At 46.9% G+C, this 24,099-nt stretch overlaps 1 protein-coding gene and 1 pseudogene across 4 annotated transcripts in view; one reads left to right on the forward strand and one right to left on the reverse strand.

Annotated features, from left to right (window-relative positions):
- Positions 1 to 3,067: 3,067 nt before the first annotated feature.
- The window catches only part of TMEM52 (transmembrane protein 52), a 34,736-nt gene continuing 13,704 nt past the window's right edge, over positions 3,068 to 24,099 (reverse strand). Inside the window, exons 1-5 of one of the 4 annotated variants that reach the window (XM_061601396.1) lie at positions 15,690 to 15,927; positions 10,981 to 11,024; positions 9,962 to 9,997; positions 5,230 to 5,399; positions 3,068 to 4,128 (exon numbers count right to left, since the gene is read on the reverse strand). In XM_061601396.1, coding sequence (XP_061457380.1) covers positions 3,800 to 4,128; positions 5,230 to 5,399; positions 9,962 to 9,997; positions 10,981 to 11,024; positions 15,690 to 15,752 — 642 coding nt within the window. In that variant the 5' untranslated portion in view covers positions 15,753 to 15,927 and the 3' untranslated portion in view covers positions 3,068 to 3,799. Of the gene's footprint in view, positions 4,129 to 5,229; positions 5,400 to 9,559; positions 9,628 to 9,952; positions 9,998 to 10,980; positions 11,025 to 15,689; positions 15,928 to 24,099 lie in introns of those variants that run through there. The other 3 variants (XM_061601395.1, XM_061601398.1, XM_061601397.1) reach the window with 3 other exon arrangements.
- LOC133373031 (5S ribosomal RNA) lies at positions 5,722 to 5,840 on the forward strand (annotated as a pseudogene).

Raw genomic sequence — 24,099 nt, forward strand, 5'->3', positions numbered from 1 at the left:
TAGAGCCCAACAACATCTGGATGACAAGAGGTTGCCCATCCCTGGTCTGCATTGACTGATAACAGCTCTTCACCATCTCCAGGAGAGTGAGGTTTGTGGGTTTTTTTAATGCAGATGGTAGGAACTGAATCTAGAACTTTCAACACATACAACAGCTCCTCCCTGCAGAAGAGTTAACCATCCAAGCTATGAAAGTTCCAGACTGGGCCATTTGCTCCATGATATCCCCAATACCAATGCAACCAGTCACTTGAAGGCAACTCTTAAATTACTAATAACAACGGATGAGAGGGGGAAAGTGATGGGAAAGGCAAAACTGGCCCACATGGACTAATAAACATTGTTCTTCGACCTTGGCTCCCCAGATGTTCTCAGACTACAACTCCCATCAACCCAAGCCAGCTTAGCCACTGGTCAAAGGATCATGGGAGTTGTAGTCCGACATTGGCATAAAGCATTTTATACTTGGGCCGTAGCTCAGTGGTAGATCATCCGCCTTGCACCCAGAGGGGGAGGGTTCAATCCCCAGTGTCTCTAGATAGGTAGGGTTGGGAACGACTCCCGTCTCTGAAACTCTGAGGAGTCGCTGCTGGTTAGTATAAGTGGGGACACCTTTGGCCAGCCAGATGTTGCTGAACTACAGTTCCCATCAGCCCCGGCCAACATGCCAATGGCCACGGACGACAGTAGCCCAGTAGCATCAAATGGGCTGACGGTTCCTCACACCTGGTTTGGCGATGCAGAGTTAGATGGATTGACTCCGCATAAGGTAGCTTCCTACAGTCCCGACAGAGATAAAAGAGGAAGGGATTATAGCCAAGTAGGAGAGCACTTGCTTTGCATGCAGAATGAGCCAAGTCCAAGCAGGCGTCTCTCATTAAAAGGAGCACATAGCCGATGCATTCGCTCCCCCGAGAAGCAGCGACAGCCAACAACTTGGAAGGCTTTCAAAGAGGATTAGACAAATTCGTGGAGGAGAAGGCTATCAAATGGCTACTGGCTATGCTCTGCCCTCCATAGTCAGAGGTGGCATGCTTCCAAATACCAATCATTTATTTATTTGATTTATATCCCGCCCTTCCTCCCACCAGGAGCCCAGGGCGGCATCCCAGAGTGCAGGACACAGAATAATAGGCTCAAGTTACAGGAAAGAAAATCTTCCTAACTGTTACAGCCGTACGACAATAGAGCCAATGACCTAGGGAGGGTGGTGGGCTCTCCAGCACTGGAGGCACTCAAGAGGCAGCTTGGACAGCCACCTGTCAGGGATGCTTTGATTTGGATTCCTGCATTGAGCAAGGGGTTGGACTTGATGGCCTCACAGGCCCTTTCCAACGCTACTATTTTATGATTCTTCCAGTTGCTGGAAACCACAGGGGAGGAGAGTGCTCTTGCACTCAGGTCCTACTTGCAGGCTTGCCATAGTGGGCATCTGGTTGGCCACAGTGAGAACAGGATGCTGAACTAGATGGGCCATTGGCCGTATCCAGCAGGCTCTTCTTATGACAGAAAAGATCTCTGCTCAAGACTCTGCAGAACCGGTGCCAGTTATGAGGCATAATACTGGAGCTAGATAGAACTGGTTAAAAGGCAACTTCTTATGCCCTCAATATGTACGTCAACCAACTTTTAACTGAAGTACTAAACCAGCTTGCTGCTTTTACGTAAAACTTAGGAGATACAATCGTGGATCTCCTCTGTAGCATGGAGTGTGGCCCCCAGGCTCTTTGAAATACCAGAAAGAAGTGGGACCTCCACGAAAATGTGGCAGCATCAAGCGCTCCTGCTCACAGTTCTAGTTAGCCAGCCTTCCCAATATTCCATTTTTATTTCACACTTGTTTCCTCCAATGGTCAGTTGGCATTCCTAGGCCCATTGAGCATGCTCAATCCTCAACAAACAGATAGATAGATTAGAGGAGAGAGAGAGAGATTTGAACTAACGGAATCCTCAAGAGCTCCCTCTCTAGGGCATGGGTGGTGTCATTTTGGCAGAATAAGCAACAGCACTCGCACCTTCAACACTGGTAATAGAAGGGATGTTAACAAGTTGGTTCTTTTACACACTTGATTCTTTGCATTTTAATACACACACACACAATGGGCTATTCACTGTTGGTTGCACTGCTAAGGGAAATGCAAATACATTCTGGTTGGGAGAGCTGAAAAGGGAAACAGCCTCCCGTGGATGGTTGCCATTTCAGAACCTCTTAGCATTGAAAAATACCAGGTGTTTTGTTTACAAGAGCGCGAGCAAATCACTGACAGTAGCGGAATTCCCCTTTCTCTCCTCTGGAGGAAGAAAAAGTATCAAGTACCAGCAGGAGCCCACAGTCTGAAAGCAGAGCACCCCAGGGACAATGGAGGATTCACACAGAAGGAAGGAGAAAGGGCACAAGATCTTAAAGGTCACCAATATTATTATTAGGATGGCATTTCAGTCTGATGGCTAAAATACCCGTGAGCTGTCATAGAGGGCTTGGAAAGTTGGACTGGCTAGCAGAAAATTACACTCTGGGCTTATGCAGCTCTGGGCAAGATGTCCTACAACCAGTGGATGTTACTCCATTCGGGCAAATGAGGCACTGCCCCACCAACTTCAGTCTGCCCTCAGCCAGCTTCCACCTGTCTGCCTTCTTACTTACATCCGCTCCAGGGGGTGGCGCTATCTGCCAGCTCCCTCCCTCTTAGGCTCTGGTGCCCTCGTAGAACTCAGTAGGGAGGAGGGTAGAGACAAAGCTAGAATTAGTTAGCTCAGCCTCTCATTGGCTTGGGTTCCACCTACTGTTTGGAACTGGTGGGGCGGAAGTTAGAGCGCCCAATGGACACTAGCCACCACTGTCTAGAACCTTCCAAACAGACCTTTAGTTGCTTCCTTAGCATTGCTTAGAGGTAGGCCACATTCACACTGGCTGAATATTCAGTCCCTCTTCCCACAGAACTGTGGGAATTGTAGGTCTGCAAAGGGAATAGGGGTCTTGTAACAGCTCTCAGCACCCTTCACAAACTACACTTCCCAGGATTCCTACACCAGGTTGTTATTCCCAAATCCACACAGCAAGACACCATCACATTCTGACGTATATTTACATTTCAAACCAAATATTTCTTGGAGAGGGAAGAAAATCTGGGGAAAGGAACACGAAAACCCTCTACTGGTTTGTGTAAGGGTAGTTGCTTACAAGGGGATTTTGGCCTTTCAAATGAGCCCAGTCATATCAAAACTCCCTTGGACTGTCCCCTCTTATCCACAGAGACAACTAGGAGCATTAAAACGACCTCCAGAGTCAAAGGCCGTTTGCCGTTACATAGCAACGAACCCAGTCCTTCAGCAATTTGCTGGATAGTTCAATCTTCTCAGAAGAAGAAGGCAGGCATCCGCACTCGGTTTTGCCTCAGTTTTCACCTCACTGCGAGTGGAACTGCCCATTGCGATACCCGCTGAGGCCCAACCCTCAGCCATTTTTGCAGGCCCAGTCACACGTGTGTCTTCTCAAAGCAGGTCTCTTCCCACCCACCCCCAACGCCGTTGCCATGTTAAGCCCGGAGCACCGCTTTTCATGAGGAGTAATGCGCTCACCTACAGAGACCAGTATTTTGAAACGTGCCTTGAAACATCAATGGAAAGTTATCATAAGCCAAAGTAGACATTCCTTCCGTACAACAGATCGACACGACGGCTCAGACAACTGGGTCTCTCTTCAGGCTAACCAAGTACACACAACGTCAAGCTGCTCATGCCCCACACTGCTTCCCATCCCATCATCAATACTCTTTTCCCCAACCCTCCAAAATAGGGGCTACAACTGTGGCTGCTCTTGTGTGGAAGCTTCTGGAACCACTGAGTCTTCTTGTACCGCCTCAGGGTTGTCATTTGATGACTCCTCAGATGATGTCTGGGGCTGACTTTGTCTCTCACAGGCTGCCGGCTCAGAGGTGCCGTTGTCCAGTTTCTGGCCTGCAAATGGAGTCTCGATACAGGGCTTGGCCATCTTGATGGCCTCATCGTAAGATGGCGGCAGTTCTATGGCATAGAGGCTGTAGGCTGGAGGACTCGCCATATTCCTATTCACCTCCCTGAAGGGCAACGGAAGTGGAAGGCTCTGGGGATACTGAAGAGAGCTATACGCTGCAAAGAGAAGACACAGAAAGGTCTTTGAAGAGGGATAGGTAGAAGCTAGATAGATGCTTTGGCTAAGCTTGACAGCTTGGAGCCAGTTAACTTGTGGGACCACTTTACCCCATATGTGCCCATTCGACCACTTTGATCTGCAAGACTGGCACTGTTACAGGTGCCACATAATTCTCGTTCTGCACTTCTAAGAAACACTTTTAGCGCAGACATTTTGGAACTCCCTGCCTATTGATATCAGGCAGGCACCTTCACTGTATTCTTTTCAGCTCCTGCTTAGAACATTTCTGTTTAGGCAATCTTACCTGGACACATAGATGCTGATGTGTTTTAATCCATTGGTTTGATCCAGCCAATGGGGTGGGCCACTGGCCCAATCCAGCAAGCTATTCTCATGCAATCTTTTTTTTTTTAAGTCTACTGCTGTTTTTAATCGTGTTAAAATATTTTTAATTACTTGCTTTTTAAAACTGTTTTTATTCAATATTTTAATGTTTCGTGTAAATTGCTTGGAGGTTTTTCACAATCAAGCAGTACATAAATTTTGTTAAATAAATAAAATGATGTGCAGTACAATGCAGTGGGGAACCTTTTTTGCTCAGAATTTTATCTCCCCTACACACACACTCTGTGGGCCAACTTTCGCAGGTGGGCAGGCTGTCCACCTATCATCTGGTGTCATAATGATATCAGGTGATTGCCAGGTGGGCAGTCCACCACTCAGACGTTGGCCAGCAGGGAAAAGATAGTGACCAAGCAGGATTGCCCATGCATTGTTCAATCCTGCTTGTTGCAGGGTTGGGTGCAAGCAGGGGTTGGGAGAGGCCTGGAGGGCCACACTTGGCTCTCCATCCCCGATACAGAGATCCATATTGAATGAATACAACAATATAACCAATCTCCAGACTTTATTTCATTTGCAGGATAAGGTGGATTTCCTGCACCCGGAAACACAGAGTATTTCTGAGTGCTGAAAACAAAATCCGGTTGCTTCCCTGCTGTTGTGGGGAACCTGCGGCCCTCCGGACATTGTTGAATTGCAACTTCCATACTCCCTGGCCATCAGCCGTGCTTGCCGGGGGATCACAAAATACTCACACGTGACGGTGCTGTGGGCGGTGCTGTCGTGGTCCATGGGGATGATGGTGAGGTCATGGGCATGCGAGGGAAAGGTCTGTACAGGGGGCCGCTTCTTACGGCAGCAGAACTTCACACAACTGGCACCGATGCCGCACATCAGCAACAGAAACACTGTCAGCAAGATCAGCCTGAAGGAACAGGATCAGGAACAGGATCAGATCAACAAACGGATCTTGCAGTGTAGGCTCCTATTAACATGATATTCAGCAAGAAGAAAACATACTGCATTCAAAGCACAGCGCATTCAGCGGGGTGGGGGGGTACCTCAGGGTCAGGGGCTGAATGCGGCCCTCGAGGCACCTTCGCTGTATTCTTTTCAGCACTTGCTTAAAAGATTTCTGTTTAGGCAAGCCTATCCAGATGTTGATGTCTTTTAACCTCTGTTTAGTTTACGCCTGATTTTAATCATCTGTTAAATATTTTTAATTAACTGTTCTTACTGCTAATTTTGCCTGCAGCCATGCTACCCTGAACATGCCCGATCTTGTTTGATCTCGGAAGCTAAGCAGGGTCAGGGCTGGTTAGTACTTGGATGGGAGACCGTCTGGGAATTCTGGGTGCCGTAGGCTTAGAGGAAGGCAATGGTAAACCACCTCTGAATACCTCTCACCATGAAATCCCGATGAATATATAAAATAACGATTTATAGGGTTGCCATAAGTGGTAACTGACTTGAAGGCATGTAACAACAACAACACTGATAATTTTAGTATTTCTTGTAAGCCACTTAGAGGTCTTGTTACAATCAAGAGGTACATACATTTTGTTAAATAAATTAATTTTATGATGCTGAGGACATTTATCTCTCACCTTTACTCCAAGGCCCTCCTCCGGGTGCCTACTCTGAGGGAAGCTCGGAGGGTGGCAACAAGGGAGAGGGCCTTCTCAGTGGTGGCCCCCAAATTATGGAATGATTTCTCTGACGAGGTGCGCCTGGCGCCATCACTGTTATCTTTTCGGTGCCAGGTCAAGACTTTCCTTTTCTCCCAGGCATTTTAGCATGTGTTTTGAAATTGTTTTAAATGTTTAAATTGTGTTTTAAATTGCTTTTAAAAGATGTGTTTTAAATTTGTATATGTGTTTTTAGTGTTTTTAGGTACTGTAAACCGCCCAGAGAGCTTCAGCTATGGGGCGGTATATAAATACAATAAATAAATAAATAATAAGGAGCTCAAGGCGAAGTATCCAGTTGTCCTCCCTCTCCATTTCCTCCTCACAACAACCCTGTGAGGTAGGTAAGGCCGAGAGACAGTGACTGGCCCCAGGTCACCCAGTGGCTGAATGGGGATATGAACCATGGTCTCCCAGGTCCTGGTCCAACACATCACCACACTGACTCTCTTTAAAATTAAAAATAAACTATTCCAGTATTAAATATTCCTGTTCCTTCTCATCCCTTTTCAAATTCTGGGCCTGCAAATGTTTGTTCCTTCATACATTTCTCTCCTGGCTCTACCCACTCTAATCTAGGTTCCGACACAAAACGATGACCCCCTTCCAGAAAGTTAATTTCAAAAAATGTATTAAAAATAAATAGGCACTCAAGACTGTCCCCAGGCCATTGGCCCCACTTTGCAACCACCTTTAATGTTTTTACCCAGCTAGGATGCATCCCTCAACTCTGATAAAGCTTTCTTGCTTCCCTGGCTGGGGACAGAGAGAAGCGAGCGTGTACAGAGACTAACCTACTGGGCAAAGGTAAATTTTACATTTGTTGCCCCGCCCACTGCTGCTAGGTGGCCCCCACAAGGTTGCCCAAAAGGGAATGCGGCCCTAAACCTTAAAAACGATGCCCAGCATGGGCAGCACAATTTGGCAAGTGGGTCAGTTATTCTGGTATTTGCACTCGTGGGCGTGGCTGATCATTGTATGCTTAAGGCTTCCTACTCAACAGGCACACATTGCAGCCCAACATTCCCCAACAATGCAAATCAGCTTGAGAGGGGGCGGGCGATTGAGGGCAGTAGTGTAGCAGCAAATTCAGAAGTGCTTTTTTGCTGTGGGGTTGAGAACGAGTTCCTTATTAATGCCTTCTCCCACAACAACAGGCATCCCTAGGACCCAATAGGCATGAGAGAGAGAGGAGAGTGTTAGCCACTGAGAAGAGTCTTCTCGGTGGCTGACTCACTTCCTTTCACTCTGATTGGCTCCAATCAGCAGGAAAGGACAAGGAAGCATATTAGAAAACTCTTCTAAGTGGCTAACATCCTTCTTTCATGCTGATTGGCTCATAGGATGCTTGAGACATAGGAACCCTGCTGAGACCCTGCTCCCCAAAAAGTAAGGGGTCTAACACTCCCTGGGATCCTGGACGACTACACCCCTGATTGTGGGCAGGTTATAGCAAATGCCATCATGACCCCAAATATCTGCCAGGCAGTTAGATTCAACAAAAGCTAAGTGCCAATTAAATGAGCCAAAATAAAGGCGTGGTACAGTACCTTCCTGAGTAACAGCATGCTATCTTTCTACAAGCAAGGAGGTTTTTTTTAAAAAACAGCATGAAGGATCACTCAAATATGTGGTTCAGTTTCCCCCAGTTTCTAAATGTCTGCTTCTCTCAGAAGTAAAACATTTAAGTTCTCACAATATCGGTGAGCAATAAATTCCATAAGGAAGTCAACTATGTTGCTGGGCAAGGAAAACTGACGTCACTGGATGACGAAAACTAAACAAACTCCCAGACGTTTGAGAGATTTAAATAGTTCTTCTGTGTAATATCCAGATGTTTCATAATAATTCACATAAACGAGGTCCCTGTTGAAATTGTATCATGTTCCCCTCCCTTCCTTCCTGGTTGTAAAATTCCAAGGCTACGGCCACTCACAGGATGGAGAAATGTAGAACACGTCCTGGAAGTTGTTCTAAGCTGTTTTTTTGTGACTGACAGAGCTAGGAAACCGTTAATGGCGCAGTGGCAGCTAATCTCCTCCTCTCTAGAATGCCTATGGTCCAGTCATTTGGTACTGATCCTTTGCAAATTTTATAAATACCTAACGTTCGTACAACATTTTCAACTCTTCAACGTGCTTCAAATGCATTGATCTAGCGGCATTGTTACGACAACCCTGCAAGGCAAGCCAGTGTGATCATACTGCAGGTGGGAAGACAGAGTCCAAGAGAGCATGCAGCTTGTCTAAGGCTGCCTAGAAAGATTTGGATCAGAGATTTCCTGGTTTGTAGGTCAGCCTCCTAGACGAGGGATAACCAATGTGGCATCCTCCAAATGTTGCTGGGCTACAAGAAGAGGGCAGGGACAAAGCTAAATATGCCACACACATACCAGGGTTCTTGGCAAGTAAAATCAGGGCAGGAGAGGGTTTCAGCCTGTCCTGCTTCTCAGGCAGCTGGTAATAGATCCCTGGCTCACTCACAATCAGGAAGAGATTCATCATCACTTGACCTTAATTGTTCCTAACTGGCCTGATTTGCATGGATGCTGGGGACAGGGAAATGGGGAGGTTGTGACATGACCCACTGACACTCTAGCGGCTGCGTGTGGTGGACAGGATGCCTCTTAGAAGAAAGGCATTCCCCAGGGAAACATCCGTGGCACCATCATGGCCAGTTTTCAGGCACCCAAGTCAGACATTTCTGGTTTGCAGAGGGTTGTGTCCACCCCCTTCCAAAGCGCACAAGAGGGTCTTGCAGAGCGCACTGCAAGACCCGTGCGGGACAAAAGATGTCATTGCGATATCAAAGGGACCGACAGGTGGGCACCCCCGTCTGTCTGTCCAACATGGTCCACGAGGGGTGGGAGAGACAATGATTTAGCCCATTGCCCAGATCCAGTCCCCTGCCCCTGGGGTAGAGGAACCAAAGGGCTGACTCCAAAGGGCTGTGATCTAAAAGGGGATCCAGCTCCACTGCGCATCCCACATGCATAAAGAACAGTAGCTGTTGTCCCCGGAGCTGCGATCTCAGAACCATCCTCTGGCACCCTTACGTAGCAGCTCTAAAGTAGCCCCACACAGCCTTATCATAACCTTCTCATTCCATTTCATAACACGTTTGGGAGCACAGAATGGACAAGACGGCTGTGCCTTTAGCTACCCTTTGTATCGCTGTTTTGTTAACTTCCTCTTTTCAACCAGGCAGGGCATGAAACCATTGCCAGGATCTGAACACGCCATGATGGAAAAGTAAACAGAAGCTAAATACTTTCTTTCTCTCCCATATGACACGAAAGAGAAAGGCGAGACACAGATGGGGAGGCGCGGGGACAAAACATGGCCCTCCAGGCCTCGCTATCTGGCCCTTGGGATTCTGCCCAGGTTGCAACCCTCACCTCCCTGTTTTACATCCCTCCTGAGTGTTTTTGAGCATTCTTGAACTCCCATCATGCCTCTTGCTTACCTGGATGAAGGAGGGAGAGAGGGGGGGGAGAGAGAGAGAGAGATGTGTGAGTGTGTGTAGAAACTCCCTACTGTACAAAAGGAGCATTTCCATTCAGTGCTCAGCTCACTTTTGCCTCTGGCCCCACCCATCACTGGCATGTGGCCCCTGGAAGGTTGCCTGGATGGGAATGCGGCCCTTGAGCTAGAAATGGTTCCCCATCCTTTCACGGGGGAGGAAACTGGGGGAGAGGGAGAGAGAAAAGGGGGTGTTGGTGTTGCTAATGTCATTCAGGGACCTTTCAAAACAACGACGTGAAAGGAAGGCAAAACTGATGCGAACTCACCAAACATACCACAAGCTTGTCCAACTGGTTCCTTCTTGAGTACACCTGGGAAACGAAGACAAGGAAATGGCACATCACTCATCAGGATGTGGATTTTGACCCATCTCACGAACTCTTGGAACAGGGATGAGGAACCTCTGGAGTGCCTGCAGCTGTACCTCAACAATGTCTGGAGGGCCACAGGGCCCTCTCATGCCTGCCTGCCTGCCAACCAGATAAAAAGTAGGCCAAACAATTATCATGTCCATGCTGCAGATGGGGAGTTATTATAGTTTATTAAACTTGCATCCTGCCTTTTTTCTCAAGGGAGCCCAGGGCGGCAGACACGCAACCCAGGTGTGGGGAACCTTTGGCCCTCCAGATGTTGCTGAACAACAGCGCTCATCAGCCCAGGCAAGCATGGCCAATGGCCAGGGAAGATGGGGGGGTTGTTGTTAATGAACATCTGAAGGTCCCCCACATGATCTAAAAGAATCTACAACACATCTAAAAATCATTCCCATGAAGACTGAGAAAGATTTCTACTCAGATGGCTCGTTGGAAGGGGAAAGTCTTCACCAGGTGCTGAAGAAGGCAACAAGGATGGCACCTGTCTGATATTTAAGGGGAGAGAATTCCAAAGGGGAGGCGCCACCACCTTAAAGACCCGATCCCCATACCATGCGGCATGGACCTCCTGATAAAATGGTAGTTACAGGAACCCCTCACCTGCAGACCACTGCGGTCGATTGGGAATATAAAGGGCGAGATGGTCTTTCAAGGTGAGATTCGAACTAGGGACATGCCATTAGGCAACAATGCCTTTGCTTCTCAAAACACGCATGAGGAACCTCACGGCCCTCCAGATGTTGCTGCAGGACAACTCCCACCAGCCCCCGCAAGCATGGCCCATGGCCAGGGATGGGGGCAGCTGTTGTTCAGCAACATCTGAAGGACCAAACGTTCCCCCACACCTGCCTTAAAGAAAGTTTTCAACACAGAGGGAGGTTCCGGGCAAACAAATGCCTTCAATACAAGTTTGTACTTACCCTTGCTGGCTAGTACAGTGGATCTCCGTGAAGGCAGGCAATGCCTGGGAGAGGGGAGGAAGAGAAGGAAGGTTTTAGGACAGCAGAGCAAATCAAGAGGAGAGTACGCGGAACGAAAATTGTGTGTGTGTGTGGGTGACACTTCTATGCCTCCAAAATAGGGGTGTGGAACCGTTGGGCTGCATTCCCTTCCAGACAACCTTCCACGGACCACATGGCAGTGGTGGGCGGCACCAGAGGCAACAGTGGGCGGAGCAAGAAACGTATGCTTTGCCTTTGTACAGTCAGCCAGTTTCACCGCACACTCACGCACCCCCCATCCTCCACCCAGGCATGCAAGAGGCATAACCAGAATTTAAGGACACATTTTCAGCCAGGCCACCAACACACAGGGTGTGAAGCAGGGCAAGTGAGAGGCATGGCCTGGGGAGACTTCAGAGGGCCGCAGTCAGCTCCTGGACCTGAGGATCCCCCAACACACACGCACTCCAAAATAACATATGGCTCATAAGACCTGTCTTGCTGGATCATCCCAAAGATCTCTCTAATACAGCCCTCTGTCGACCAACAGCACCTACCCAGATGCCCCTGGGAAGGCCACCTGCTATTCTGTGGTATACAGCCTGTGAATAAGGAGGTTGGGGGGGGTTGCACCCATACCAGGGCTCTTGGTTTGTCTCTGTCCATACCAACCTAGAACTGTAACCAAGGTTTGCTAACCACTCATGGTTTGTTTGCAGGAGATAACTCATGCGCCTGGTTTCAGACGCAACGCTAAGCCAAACCAGGTCTTAGCTCCCAGCAGAAGGAGGGAGAAGCATTGCAGCTATGACTTTAGTCCCTAGGCACCAGCACACTGCACCTTTAAACCACAGTTATGCTTAACTACGGTTTATAGTGATGCACAACGAAACCACTGTATGTCGCTTCCACGGGGTAGCTGTTTTGGCCTTTTGCGGCGAAAAAAATCTCCAAGAGTCTTGTGGCACCTTAAGATCAGCACATTTATTACGGCATAACCCTGTGTGGGTACAATCCAGCAAAGCATTCAGTGTTATGTTGATGAATGTGTGCAACTATCTCTGCACACGCACAGAAGCGCTTTATAAATATTAAGGCTTGTTAGTGTCTGACTTTGCAAAGTCCTCTGAATTAGATAGCCATTTAATAAACAGCTTCTGAGCTATCCCCCCTGCCCTCAGCCCAAGGAGAGCCATTTTTCAGTCTTTCTTATCTTGCTCCCAGGATATTAGAAACTTTGGGTGATATTCACTGCTGGCCCAACTCAAAGTAAACCCACTGAAGTTAATAGACATGCCTAACTTAGGCTTGTTAGGTTTCAGTGGGTCTACTCTGAGCGGGATTCAGAGGAATCCAACCCTGAGGCCCCATCTGCAGGATCCTACCATGTCAAACTGTCATGGCTTCCCCCAAAGAATTCTGGGAACTGTAGCTTCGGAAGGGTGCTGAAGGTCATTAGGAGGCCTCAGACAGCTCAGTTCCCAAAGTTCTCGGGAAACGGGGGACTGATAGTTAAACCATGATTCTTTGGGAAAAGCTGCCATTAAAGGCGACATAATACTGCTTTATATATATATATATATATATATATAGTGCAGATGTTGTTATGTGCCTTCAAGACGATTTCGACTTATGGCGACCCTATGAATCAGCGAACTCCAAGAGCATCTGTCATGGACCACCTGTTTAGATCTTGTAAGTTCCGGTCTGTGGCTTCCTTTACGGAGTCAATCCATCTCTTGTTTGGCCTTCCTCTTTTTCTACTCCCTGCTGTTTTCCCCAGCATTATTGTCTTTTCTAGTGAATCATGTCTTCTCATGATGTGCCCAAAGTATGATAACCTCAGTTTCATCATTTTAGCTTCCAATCATAGGACAAATTAAACCAGGACTAACACCCAATTATTTGTCTTTTTTTGTGGTCCATGTGTCTGCAAAGCTCTCCTCCAACACCACATTTCAAATGAGCTGATTATAGCACAGACGGGGCCTTAACAAATGCAAAAGAGTACGCTGCCGCTTGCTGTTAATTATTTTTGCATTAACCATTTTTTAAAAAACAACCACCTGATTTCTGTTAACATTTTAATGTTTTCATTAATTTTGTTAAAGCACCTCCAATTGCTATTTATTTATTTATTATTTCCTCGTGTTTATATCCCTCCTGTCTTTCCTCTTAGAGCCTAAAGCACTGAACATATGGTTCCTAAGTGGTCGCTGGACACTGACGCAACCCAGCCCTACTCAGCTCTGAAATTGCACATACTTTGCGTGAGGAGTAGAGGGGGGGGAGGCACGGACCATTGGCCAATTGCTGGTAGTCCACCTAGAGCCAGGAGTGCCACCAGGCCAGGACTTGTCTGCCTTACACTGCTTAAAAAAAAAAAGTAGATTCCCCCCCCATAGAAAAGGTCCATAGTTCAGTGATAGAACATCCACCTTGCGTACAGAAATTCCCAGGTTCAATCCCTGGTATATCCAGATAGGGTTGGGAGAAAACCTCCCCATCTGAAACCCTAGACAGCTGCTGCCAGTCAGTGTAAGCAGTACTGAACTAGATAGACCAGTGGTCCGACTCAGTATAAGGCAGCTTCCTATATCTTAAGGGAAGGGCCGTAGCTCCGCAGCAGAGCATCTGCTTTGCATGCAGAAGGTTCCACGTTCAATCCCCAATGGCATCTCTAGGTAGGGTGGGGAATACCTCCTGTCTGAAACCCTGGACAGCCACTGCCCATCAGTGTAGGCAGTACTGAGCTAGATGGCCCCTTTTATAAGGCAAGCTTCCTATGTAAGTCCACAGTCCTGCTCAACAGAAGGGAAGGGCAGCTCCCAAATGCATCCTATTTTGAAGCGAGTGAAATAATATACGTTGCCATTTAAAGAGCCATTCAGTCCAAGGTCTAAAAATTATCTAATTACACCAGTGCCATAGAACCTTTCAAAGCAACCACGTAGACTCAGAATACTGGCCTATCTACATGCAGACCCACTATTCAGACCAGGATTGTTTAAACACAAATTATATCTTATCTATTAAGAGATGTTCAGGTGTGCCTTCTTGCCCTGTAAATCCAAAATAGATTATAGGGTTCCTGATAAAAAAGGCGGGAGAAGTAGATCATGTAAATAACAAACTAGTGCACATCATTAACTGCCTAGGAGCCACACCAATGAATATTCTTCCGATCTGGCAAATCATGCATGTGGGAGAGGCGATCAAATTTCAGAATCTGTCCTCATGAAAATCCACTGTTTAGACTAAGAGAAGTCAAAGCCCTCTTAAAAGAACTTCTGCACCACTCAGCTCTGTAAGAATGGATACCTTTAACTCTTTTGATCTGACAAAAGCTATACCTCTTTCTCACTTAAACGAAAAAGGGGGCGATCAACGCTCCTGAATTCTGGCGCGCACACATTCATGTTGGGTCTGCATTTAAATGTGGTGCAAGCCAACCAAAGTTTAAGATTCCAGGATTTCTCTCTCTCTCTCTCACACACACACTCACATAATCACACACACACACCCCGCTCCATTAAAGCACAATGTTTTTTAAAAAACAGACTAGGAGATGAACCTAATTAAGTTCTACTCATATGAATGGCCGTATCCATCAGTGGGTCTACTCAATGTAAGAATAGCCCCGAGGATTTCTGAACATCTTACATTTGACAAGGCAACACTATGCAAACTCCACTTACATAAGGATCCCAGATCCCAAGGGGTTGCAGCCAACTCACCTATACTCAGAGCAGACCCACCGAAATGGGCGAGCCTACGTTTAGCACGCCCATTCACTTCAGTGGGTCTACTCTGAGGAGGACTAGCACTGGAAACAGCACCAGATCTCTCTCTCACACACATAAGGAGGGCCTACTGGATCAAGCCAGTGGCCCACCTGGTGCAGCCTCCTGTTCTCCCAGTGGCCAACCAGATGGCCATTATGGCAAGCCCGCAAGCAGGACTTGAGTGCAATAGCAGCTCTCCCTTCCAGCTACTTTCGGCAACTGGTTTTCAGAAGCAAGCTGCCTCTGATTACGGTGGCACAGCACAGCCATCCTGGCTAGTAGCCACTGATCGCCCTCTCCTCCATGGATCTGTCTAGTCCTCTTTTAAAGCTGGTGGCCATCGCTGCCTCTCTGGTGGGAGCGAATTCCATAGCTGAACTACGCACAGCCCCCACCCCAATTTAGTGCCGGATCATTTCAGGCCATTTGCCAAGAGACTGCCCGAAACGCGCTTCCAATCCCACAGCCCGAGAAACGGCAAAGGAGGCAGGGCAGAGCTTTAAAGGAGAGGAGCGAGAGAAAGAGAAGGTCTGCAGCCCGAGGCTCCCACAAAGGAGAGCATTCAGGCCCGCAGAGCGGCAAGAGGAAACCGAGCCATTGGGATCGACTCCGGATCGAACCCCGAAGGTCCACCGCAAAGCCATTTGCAGGCTTCCAGTAACAATGGGTTGCAGCTCACCAAATCCTGCTCAGAGGAGACCGAGGACCTTCATTTAGCCGTGCTCATCCCCTTCAATGGGTCTACTCTTGAGAAGGAGAAGCGCTGCCTATTCCAGCCAACGATCAATCCTCCTCCCCCCCCCTCCTCCTCCTCCTCCCCCTCCCCCTCCTCCCGACAGCTGAAAGCCATCTACAACCCGATCTGGGTCTGGATCAATACAACAGACCACAGAAGGCACCCACCTCCAAAACGCCGAGGAGGAGGAATTTGCAGGAGACACTGCTTGCCCGCTGTACCGCAGCCATGGAAAGCGAAGGGAAGCCGTCTCTATTTTTTTCTTTTTTAGCCCGAAAACGCCTAGGCTCCTTTGTCTTCCACACGCACAAAAAAATCTCCAAAGGCGCGCCAAGAGTACCGCTCGTGAACTCTGCGCGCGCTCCGTCCACTCTTCCGAAAAGCAGGCGCTTGGCAAAGTGATATTCCTTTCCCAGGCCCCGCCCCTTTCCCCGAGCCGCCCCGCCCGCTTCCCTCCCCAATTAGCCCCGCCCACTGCTGGCTGTCCCGCGCTCGCTTTGTTCCCTCTCGATTGTTGAGTTTTGCAACCGGGAGAGGCGGTTTTATTTCATCTTACTTTAAGCACTCGTCGGATGCTTTCCACGAGGTTAGCGGGGCTCCAAAAGCGATGAATCAACAGGAGATGAGAATAGTCATCTATTTGTTGAATTGGAAACAAAGATTGGTGTTCCCCCCCCCCCGTCCGCCCACTCCCCCGTCAGTGTTTTGAGGGTTGTACGATCAAGACAAAAGGATTTCAAAAGGAAGCACCAGCTGCTGAATTTACCATTCATTCAGTATTTGGGGCTGAATAGAGATCAGGGTTTCCTGTCCCACTACAGATGTTAACTAAATCTGCATTGCCACGTTTGATCATTTTATCCATGTTGTTGCTGAGCATCCCCCCTTACGTTGCCTATATTCTAGTCCACTGATCCCCAAATTTCCCCCGTCCGGACCATTTATTTATTTCATTTTACCGAGTTAATCCATATACCACTTCATAGTTCAAGCAGACCTTTAGTGCAGTGGCACCAACCCTTTGGAATTCCCTCCCCTTTAAATATTAGACAACCTCTGTTATCTTTTTGGTGCCTACTGAAGACCTTCCTCTTTCAAGAAGCCTTTTAAGTAGAGACCTTATCCCAGTCTGCATCTGTGTTGGAGTTGCTTTTTAAGATGTTTTTAATGATGCTTTTAAAAATATATATTTTAAAGTCTTTTGTTTTTTTAGATGTTTTAGAGTAGTTTTTAATGTTTTTGTTTGCTGGCCTGGGCTCCTTCCTGGAGGAAGGGTGGGATAAAAATTTAATAAATAAATCAATAGTTCAATGCAAAGCAGTTTATAAATCCAAACAAAAACGGAATCACCATACAAATTCCACATGAAGAACCAAATAAAGAGGGTACATCTAGGGCTATGCAAACATGTCCATTTTGGTTCCTCATCTTTTCCAATCCCGTATTCAGTTCTCCACATTGCTGTAACAGTTTGCTTTTTTTTTTTGCAGGGCTATCTTCCCTAATATAATGCATTTTTGTAAGTTATTTTCATGAACTTATGCATTTTAGGCACACTTCCCCCCTAAGAGATGCATTTTTGTAAACATTGGTTGGAGAACTGCATTGCAAAAATTCAGAGAAGTGCGAATTTCAGAAAATTCAGAGAAGTGCAAATTTCAAAGATTGGCTGTGCTTCAGTTAACATATTGTTTCACAAAGTGTGAATTGGGTAGGTTTCACAAGGCAGATCAGGATCCACTGGTAGATCTCTGGCTGATTTGCAGCAGATCAGCAAAGGTTTCTGGCTCCCAGTAAGTTTAACGATAAAAGCTAGCAGCCATTTTAATTTCCCACAGGGCCCAGAAGCAATCCTTCACAGGGAGCATTGCGGGTAATTAAAATGACAGCCATTTCTCACAGAGCTCCAGTTTTCAAGGGGGAACCAAGGTCTTGTTGGCGGGCCCTGCTGGAACCCCCAGCAGCTGCCCGAGGGTTCCGTGTGCTGGTGCCAGGCCTAACGCTCTGTTTGAATCTGGTCTCTGCCACAAACTCGCTAGAGAGCTTGCCTTAAGTGAGCTTCTTAGCCTCAAACGTTGGAATATAGATCAGATATGTGGAGTATTTTGGCCTTATGCCTTCCAGATAAGACCAAGAGTTGAGTCACCTTACGCATGCTTTCACTCGAGGGATCCATCGTCAAGTCATGACTGGTATACATGCAAATAAAGCCTCACCTACTTCACCCATGGGGGAAAAATTATATTGTGCCAGGATAAATATAGTCTGAAGGCACACAAAGCCATTGCTTTGCTGAAATTAAGCAGGTGTGAGCCTGGTGCATGATGGGATGGGAGACCACTTAAGAGTCACAAGTAGGCAGCCTTGGGTTCAATGGGGAACAAACCACAACTTTGTGGTAGAGCTTAGTGCTTCAATCCTTGGAATCTCTAGGTAGGTCTGGGAATGTCCCCTGTCTGAAATCCTGGACAGCTACTGCTAATCCACGTAGGTAAGAATGACTAAGATGTCCCCGTGGTCTGACTCAGTATAAGACAACTTCCTATAGAATCGTTGAGTTGGAAGGGTCCTATAAGGCCATCAAATCCAACCCTCTGCTTAATGCAGGAATCCAGATTAAAGCATCCCCAACAGGTGGCTGTCCAGCTGCCTCTTGAAGGCCTGCCATGTTGGACAGCCCACCGCCTCCCTAAGTCATTAGTTGCTTTGTTGTGGCACTCTAACAATTAGGAGGTTTTTCCTGATGTTCAGCTGAAATCTGCCTTCCTGTAACTGGAGTCCGTTATTCCATGTCCTGCACTCTGGGACAATCGAGAAGAGACCCTGGCCCTCCTCTGTGCAGCAACCTTTCAAGTCCTTGAAGAGTGCTGTCCTATCTCCTCTCAGTCTTCTCAAGGCTAGACATGCCCAGTCCTTTTAGAGAGAAAGAGAGAGCTTTGTTTCTAGTGGGAGAAAGGTGAAAAAATAAACAAACTATTGTCCAGCAGCACCTCGAAGCTGATATTTTCCCATGGAGACCATTCCCACATTCATCTGCTAGTGATCCAGGGATGAGGAAGGGGGAAATCCTGTGTGAAACTGCCTGGCACAAATCTACTGTTGGAGGCTGGTTCATTGGGGCAAGCAGGGTGCTGCCCCGCCAACCTCAATCTGCCCTCAGCCAACCCCCACCTGCCTGCCTTCTTACCTACAATTAGTCCAAGGGGTGGCCTGTCCTGCTGCCTTCCTCTGCCTCAATCTCAGTGTTGCCCCTTCTAGAACTCAGCAGGGAGGAGGACGGGGCAAAACTAGAATTGGTTGGCTGTCCCTGTCATTGGCTCTGAGCCAGTCTACTGTTTGGGCTCTCTGCCTTCCGTCCCACCAGTCACAGCGGGCACTAAGCGTTTCATCTGCAACGTGATAGGAGGCCTATCTTATAGGGTTTGTTTTGAACACTTAAGGGGGAAAGAAAGAAAGAAAATCCAAGCACAGTTATGCCCTAATATGGCGCTGAGAAAAAGAAAACACCAGCTCATGCTTACCTTTGCATTAGAGAGAAACATTGCATTGGAGTTCCTGGCCTGAAAGCTGATCTGCCCATCATTTCCCCCATGAGGTCATTTCTTCCGGTTGCCTAAAGGAGTATTTTGGAAGGGCACTCCCATCCCTTCTCCCCCTCCCCCGCCGTCTATTCACAGAAAGGGTGACCGAGCTAGCAAGCCGGAGCAGAGGGCATCCCAGCCCACAGCAGAAGGAGCAGCTGACAGACCGGGCTTGAGTTGCATGTCAATATCCTGAGTCACTGAATGAAAATGTACAAGAAGAGAGGAAACAGAACACCCTTTCTCAGATAAGGCTGGCAAATAAATCTCAAGAGCAAAAGGCAGCTTTCTGCAAAGTAACGGTGGTGCCACTTTGCAAAAGGGCCATGTCTAGGGAAGGGGGGGGAAATCTATTCAGTGCAGATTTAGAGGCGAACTGGCTTAATTTACACTTTCCGAAACAATATGCAAGCCGGTACACAGGCATCCTTCGAATTCCACACACCTCCCAATTTTGCAATGTAGTTCTCCAGCCAATTAAGATGCATACATTAGGGTGAAGCATGAAGGTAAATGCATATATTAATGAAAGTAACATGCAAAAATGCAACCCCTGCCCTTACACACACCCCACGAGTGACTTTTTTTGACACCTCCGCACCCCACGATCAACTTGTCTGCTGCAATGTTGTCATTTCTCTAGTTCAGGGGTAGCCTGCATGGTGCCTTCCAGACGTTTTGGACTACAACTCCCATCGGCCATCATGGTCGATGGGTGGGGCTGATGGGAGTTGTAGTCCGCAACAGCTTGAGAGGACTGCGTCGGCTGCCCCTGTTCTAGTTCAGAACATTTAAACTCATTTTGAGCCAATCACAGTGCTATTGCAATGTTTCCTAGAATGAGGAATGTAAGAATCAAACTCTGGCTCCTCCCAAAACAACAGCTATCGTACAGCTTCCTGTCTCATCACCAAACTCGATTTTATGTTCTGAAAGAAACCTTCTATCTGATCATGAGCTAGTGTGGTATAGCGGTTAAGGTGTTGGACTACGACCTGGGAGACCAGGGTTCAAATCCTCACACAGCCATAAAACTCACTGGGTGACCTTGGGCCAGTCACTGCCTCTCAACCTCAGAGGAAGGCAATGGTAAACCACCTCTGAATACCCCTTATCATGAAAACCCTATTCATAGGGTCGCCATAATCCAGAATAGACTTGAAGGCAGTCCATTTCCATTTTTCATCTGATCATAAAGAGAAATATATTAATTGATGGACCGGAACTAGGAACATAAAAATATGTTTATACAGAGTCAGGTCATTGGTTTATTCAGCTCAATGCTGTCTACATCACAGATGGGGAACCGGTGGCCCTCCAGATGTTAACTCCCATTATCACTGGCCATTGTCCATGCTGGCGGGGGATGATGGGAGTTGTAGTTCAGCAACATCTGGAGGGCCAAAGGTTCCCCATCCATTGTCTACACTGACTAGAAGAAGCTCTCCAGGGATTCAAACAGGAGTCTTTTTCAGCTCTACCTGAAGATGCTAGGGAGTGAACTAGGGGTCTTCTGCATACAAAGCATGTGCCTGACCACTGAGCTATGGTCCTATAGAGGTGAAAAGAACTTCAGAAGCACAGCATATATTGGATCTAGGTTAGCTTTCCAGACCCATTCTGGGATCACACGAACAGAAACTCCGATTCACATTAATCAGTTGATGATGGCATGAGCAGCAGATGACAGTGTGTGGTGAAAGGTCCATTCAGATCAAATCCCACAGAGATTTGCAACATCCTGTTGCAAAAAATGTCAAATGGTTTCTGTCTACACCAGGGGTAAGGAACCCGTGGCCCTCAGGATGTTGTTGGAGTCCAACTAACATCATCCTTGGACCATTGGCCCTGTTGCCTGGGGCTGATGGGAGTTGGAGGTCAATAGCATTTGGAGGAACACAGACTCCCTAGGCCTGGTCTATACAATTGTTATGTTTTGTATGCTGGTCTAACAACTATATTATTTATTTATTTATTAAATATATATCCCGCCCTTCCTCCCAGAAGGACCCTAGGGCGGCAAACAAAAACACTAAAAGCACTTCAAAACATCTTAAAGCAAAAGACTTTAAAACATATCAAAACACAACATCATTAAAAATATATTTTAAAAAACAAACTTTAAAAAATGTCTTAAAAAGCAATTCCAGTGCAGACACAGACTGGGATAAGGTCTCCACTTAAAAGGCTTGTTGAAAGAGGAAAGGTCTTCAGTAGGCACCACAAAGACAACAGAGACTGTGCTGTCTAATATTTAAAGGGAGGGAAGTCCAAAGGGTAGGTGACACTAAAGGTCCGCTTCCAGTGTTGTGCATAACAGACCTCCTAGTAAAGATGGTGTCTGCACGAGGCCCTCACCTGCAGAGTGCAGTGATTGACTGCAGATATAAGGGGTAAGGCGATCTTTCAGGTATCCTGGTCCCAAGCTGCACAGGGCTTTGTACACCCACAGCAGAACCTGAACTTGTGGAGAAATGGTGGTCACCTATTATCCCTCTAAGAAAAATGCCAATAAAATAGGTGAAAAGCTACCCAAATATCAAGCCATCTATTAATATTAAAAACTGGTTTACTTTGACTGCAATTTTCCTAAGGAAAACCCCTTTGGTTAGGGAGGAGAGGGGTTGTTTGTATTCTGTATTTTTGGTTTTCACCTCCCATTTTGGTTAGCATTGCTTATAATTGTTCATTCTGAATCATCCCATTACAACATCTATTTTATTCTAAAATGTATACCCCACTTCAAATAAACCCAAAGAGGCTTACACAAACAAAATCACTAAGTACATAAAAAACACATTAATAACTGTTTAAATGACCACAATAAATTTTGTACATTAAAACCAGGAGCAGCATAAAGTAACTCAGTGTGTACAAACCAGGGTGATAGGACATTAACCCACACTAAACATTCAGTGAAATACAGTAATTGGGTTGTATCCAATGGGATGCTTCTAAACAGGTATGAGATAATAGAGAGTTGTACCCAGCTAGGTCCAGCTCAGAGCAGACCCATTGAAATTAATGAATCTAATTTGGTCATGCCCAGTAACTTCAGCGGGTCTACTCTGAGCAGAACTAGCATTGAATGCTACCCGTTGGGTTGCACCAACACTGCTGTTCCACTTAGGGTTGCCAGGCCTCCAAGAGGTCTTCTGTATCTTTAAAAGTTGTGCAGGGGAAAGGGAGAATTCCACCTTGTGGTTTTTCTCATTACAGTGTTGCAAGAACACCTGCACTTGACTGACTTTCTCTTCTCCTAAAGGTACAGGATCAGTCTCAGGCCAGGAACCTGGCAACCCTAGTTCCACTAGGGCAACAGATCTCTGCTTGAGCAATGGAACTTCCCTTTGGGAGTTGGGAACCCTCCAGAGCAGATCCAAGGGGAGGGGAGGAAGAGAAAGGAAGAGGAAGTCCCATTGCATGAGCAGAACTCTACTTGGCAGCATTGGATAGAGTAGAGTAGGTCTTCTTGACATTACATAAGGCAATGGATAGGATAGAGTAGGTCTTCTTGGTAGGGACCCCATAGGTATGCAGCTCCCTTCCAATGAACTTGCACCTCACCCCTTCATCTCTTGGCATTTAGGTGGGCCTTGAAGACCTCTCTTTTTTAAATTTTTATTTATTTATTATATTTATATCCTGCCCTTCCTCCCAGAAGGAGCCCGGGGTAGCTGCCTTCAGTTGATATCATAAAGCATGTGGTGGAGAATCTCCAGCCCATGGGCCACATTTGGCCTGTCATGACTCCCCAGTTGGCCCATTAGGCTTCTCCCCCAACCATGCTCACCTGCCCCACACCTGTTGTCAGGTGTGGGGCAGGTAGGGATGTGCCTGCTTTCTCTGCAGAAAGCAGGACTGAACACCCTGCACATCAGCTGATGCACAGGGCATTCAATCCTGCTGGGTTCAAAGTGTCTCCTTGGCAGCTTCTCACACTGGTCTGTACACCTTGCCTCTCACTTTTTGAATACTGCTGTAGAAGGAGGCAGCTCCAAAAAGGATCTTAGAACACCTTCAGCAAAGCAATCTTCCCATTGCCATTTAGAAGGAATTTAGATCTTTATCATTCAAAGCAATATTGCCTATCCAAATGTGGCCTCATTCTTACTGATCTCCGGACTATACACCTCAGACAGCTAGGCGTGTATGAATACTCCTCCATACAAAATCTCCCACCCCTAGAAATCTAGCATGCCAGGGAGAACATTTCTAACCTAAGCTCCTTCCTGAGACATTAATGTTCTGTATTCAGGGATTTGGTGCATTTTTTTTTCTGTATGGCGGAGCATTCAGTCATGTGAACCTCCTTAGCTGTCTGAAAATTATAAAGATTGCGAGCAGGCACATGCGAGAAGGCCATAACCCTTTCCTTCCCTGCTATCCCTTTAGCAACTATGGAGGCATTCTTCCCAATACAACTTCAGAGGAGGGATTTCCTCAGGACCACAGCTGGGAAGGAAGGGGTTAACCCACTCTTCCACACCTGCTGCAGTCCCAATTATTCCCCACTCCAGCTAATGTTAATTGCAATTTTAATATATATATATATATAGAGAGAGAGAGAGAGAGAGAGAGAGAGCGCAGGTTAAAAATGCAAAGATGCAGGGAATGTCGCATTGGGGTTGGGGATCCGCTTAGACGACTCCTAGTCTTTGAATGAGAGATCCCCTTGGGCACTCAAAGTAGGCAACTTTTTTAAAAAAAACACTTGAACCCTGAAGGGTTAGTTTAATAAAGTCGAGGGTCCATTTAACTGTGGAATTTCAAGGCCACTCAAATTGACAAGGTGGTTTTACTTCTCTATCCCAAGCAGCGTTAAAAGCATTCTCTCTCTCTCTTTTTAGGAGCATGCATGTTTGCTTTCTGGGTTGGAAGGTTATTTGTTCACAATCGGACATTGTGTCCTAAGGGGGGGAAGAATACAACTGAGAGGAAACCAGACATCATTGGCTGGATTATATGCCAATATTATTGCCTCTGTCGATTGGTG

This window comes from Rhineura floridana, chromosome 18 (assembly GCF_030035675.1).
Source record: "Rhineura floridana isolate rRhiFlo1 chromosome 18, rRhiFlo1.hap2, whole genome shotgun sequence".
NCBI classification, from domain to species: domain Eukaryota; kingdom Metazoa; phylum Chordata; class Lepidosauria; order Squamata; family Rhineuridae; genus Rhineura; species Rhineura floridana.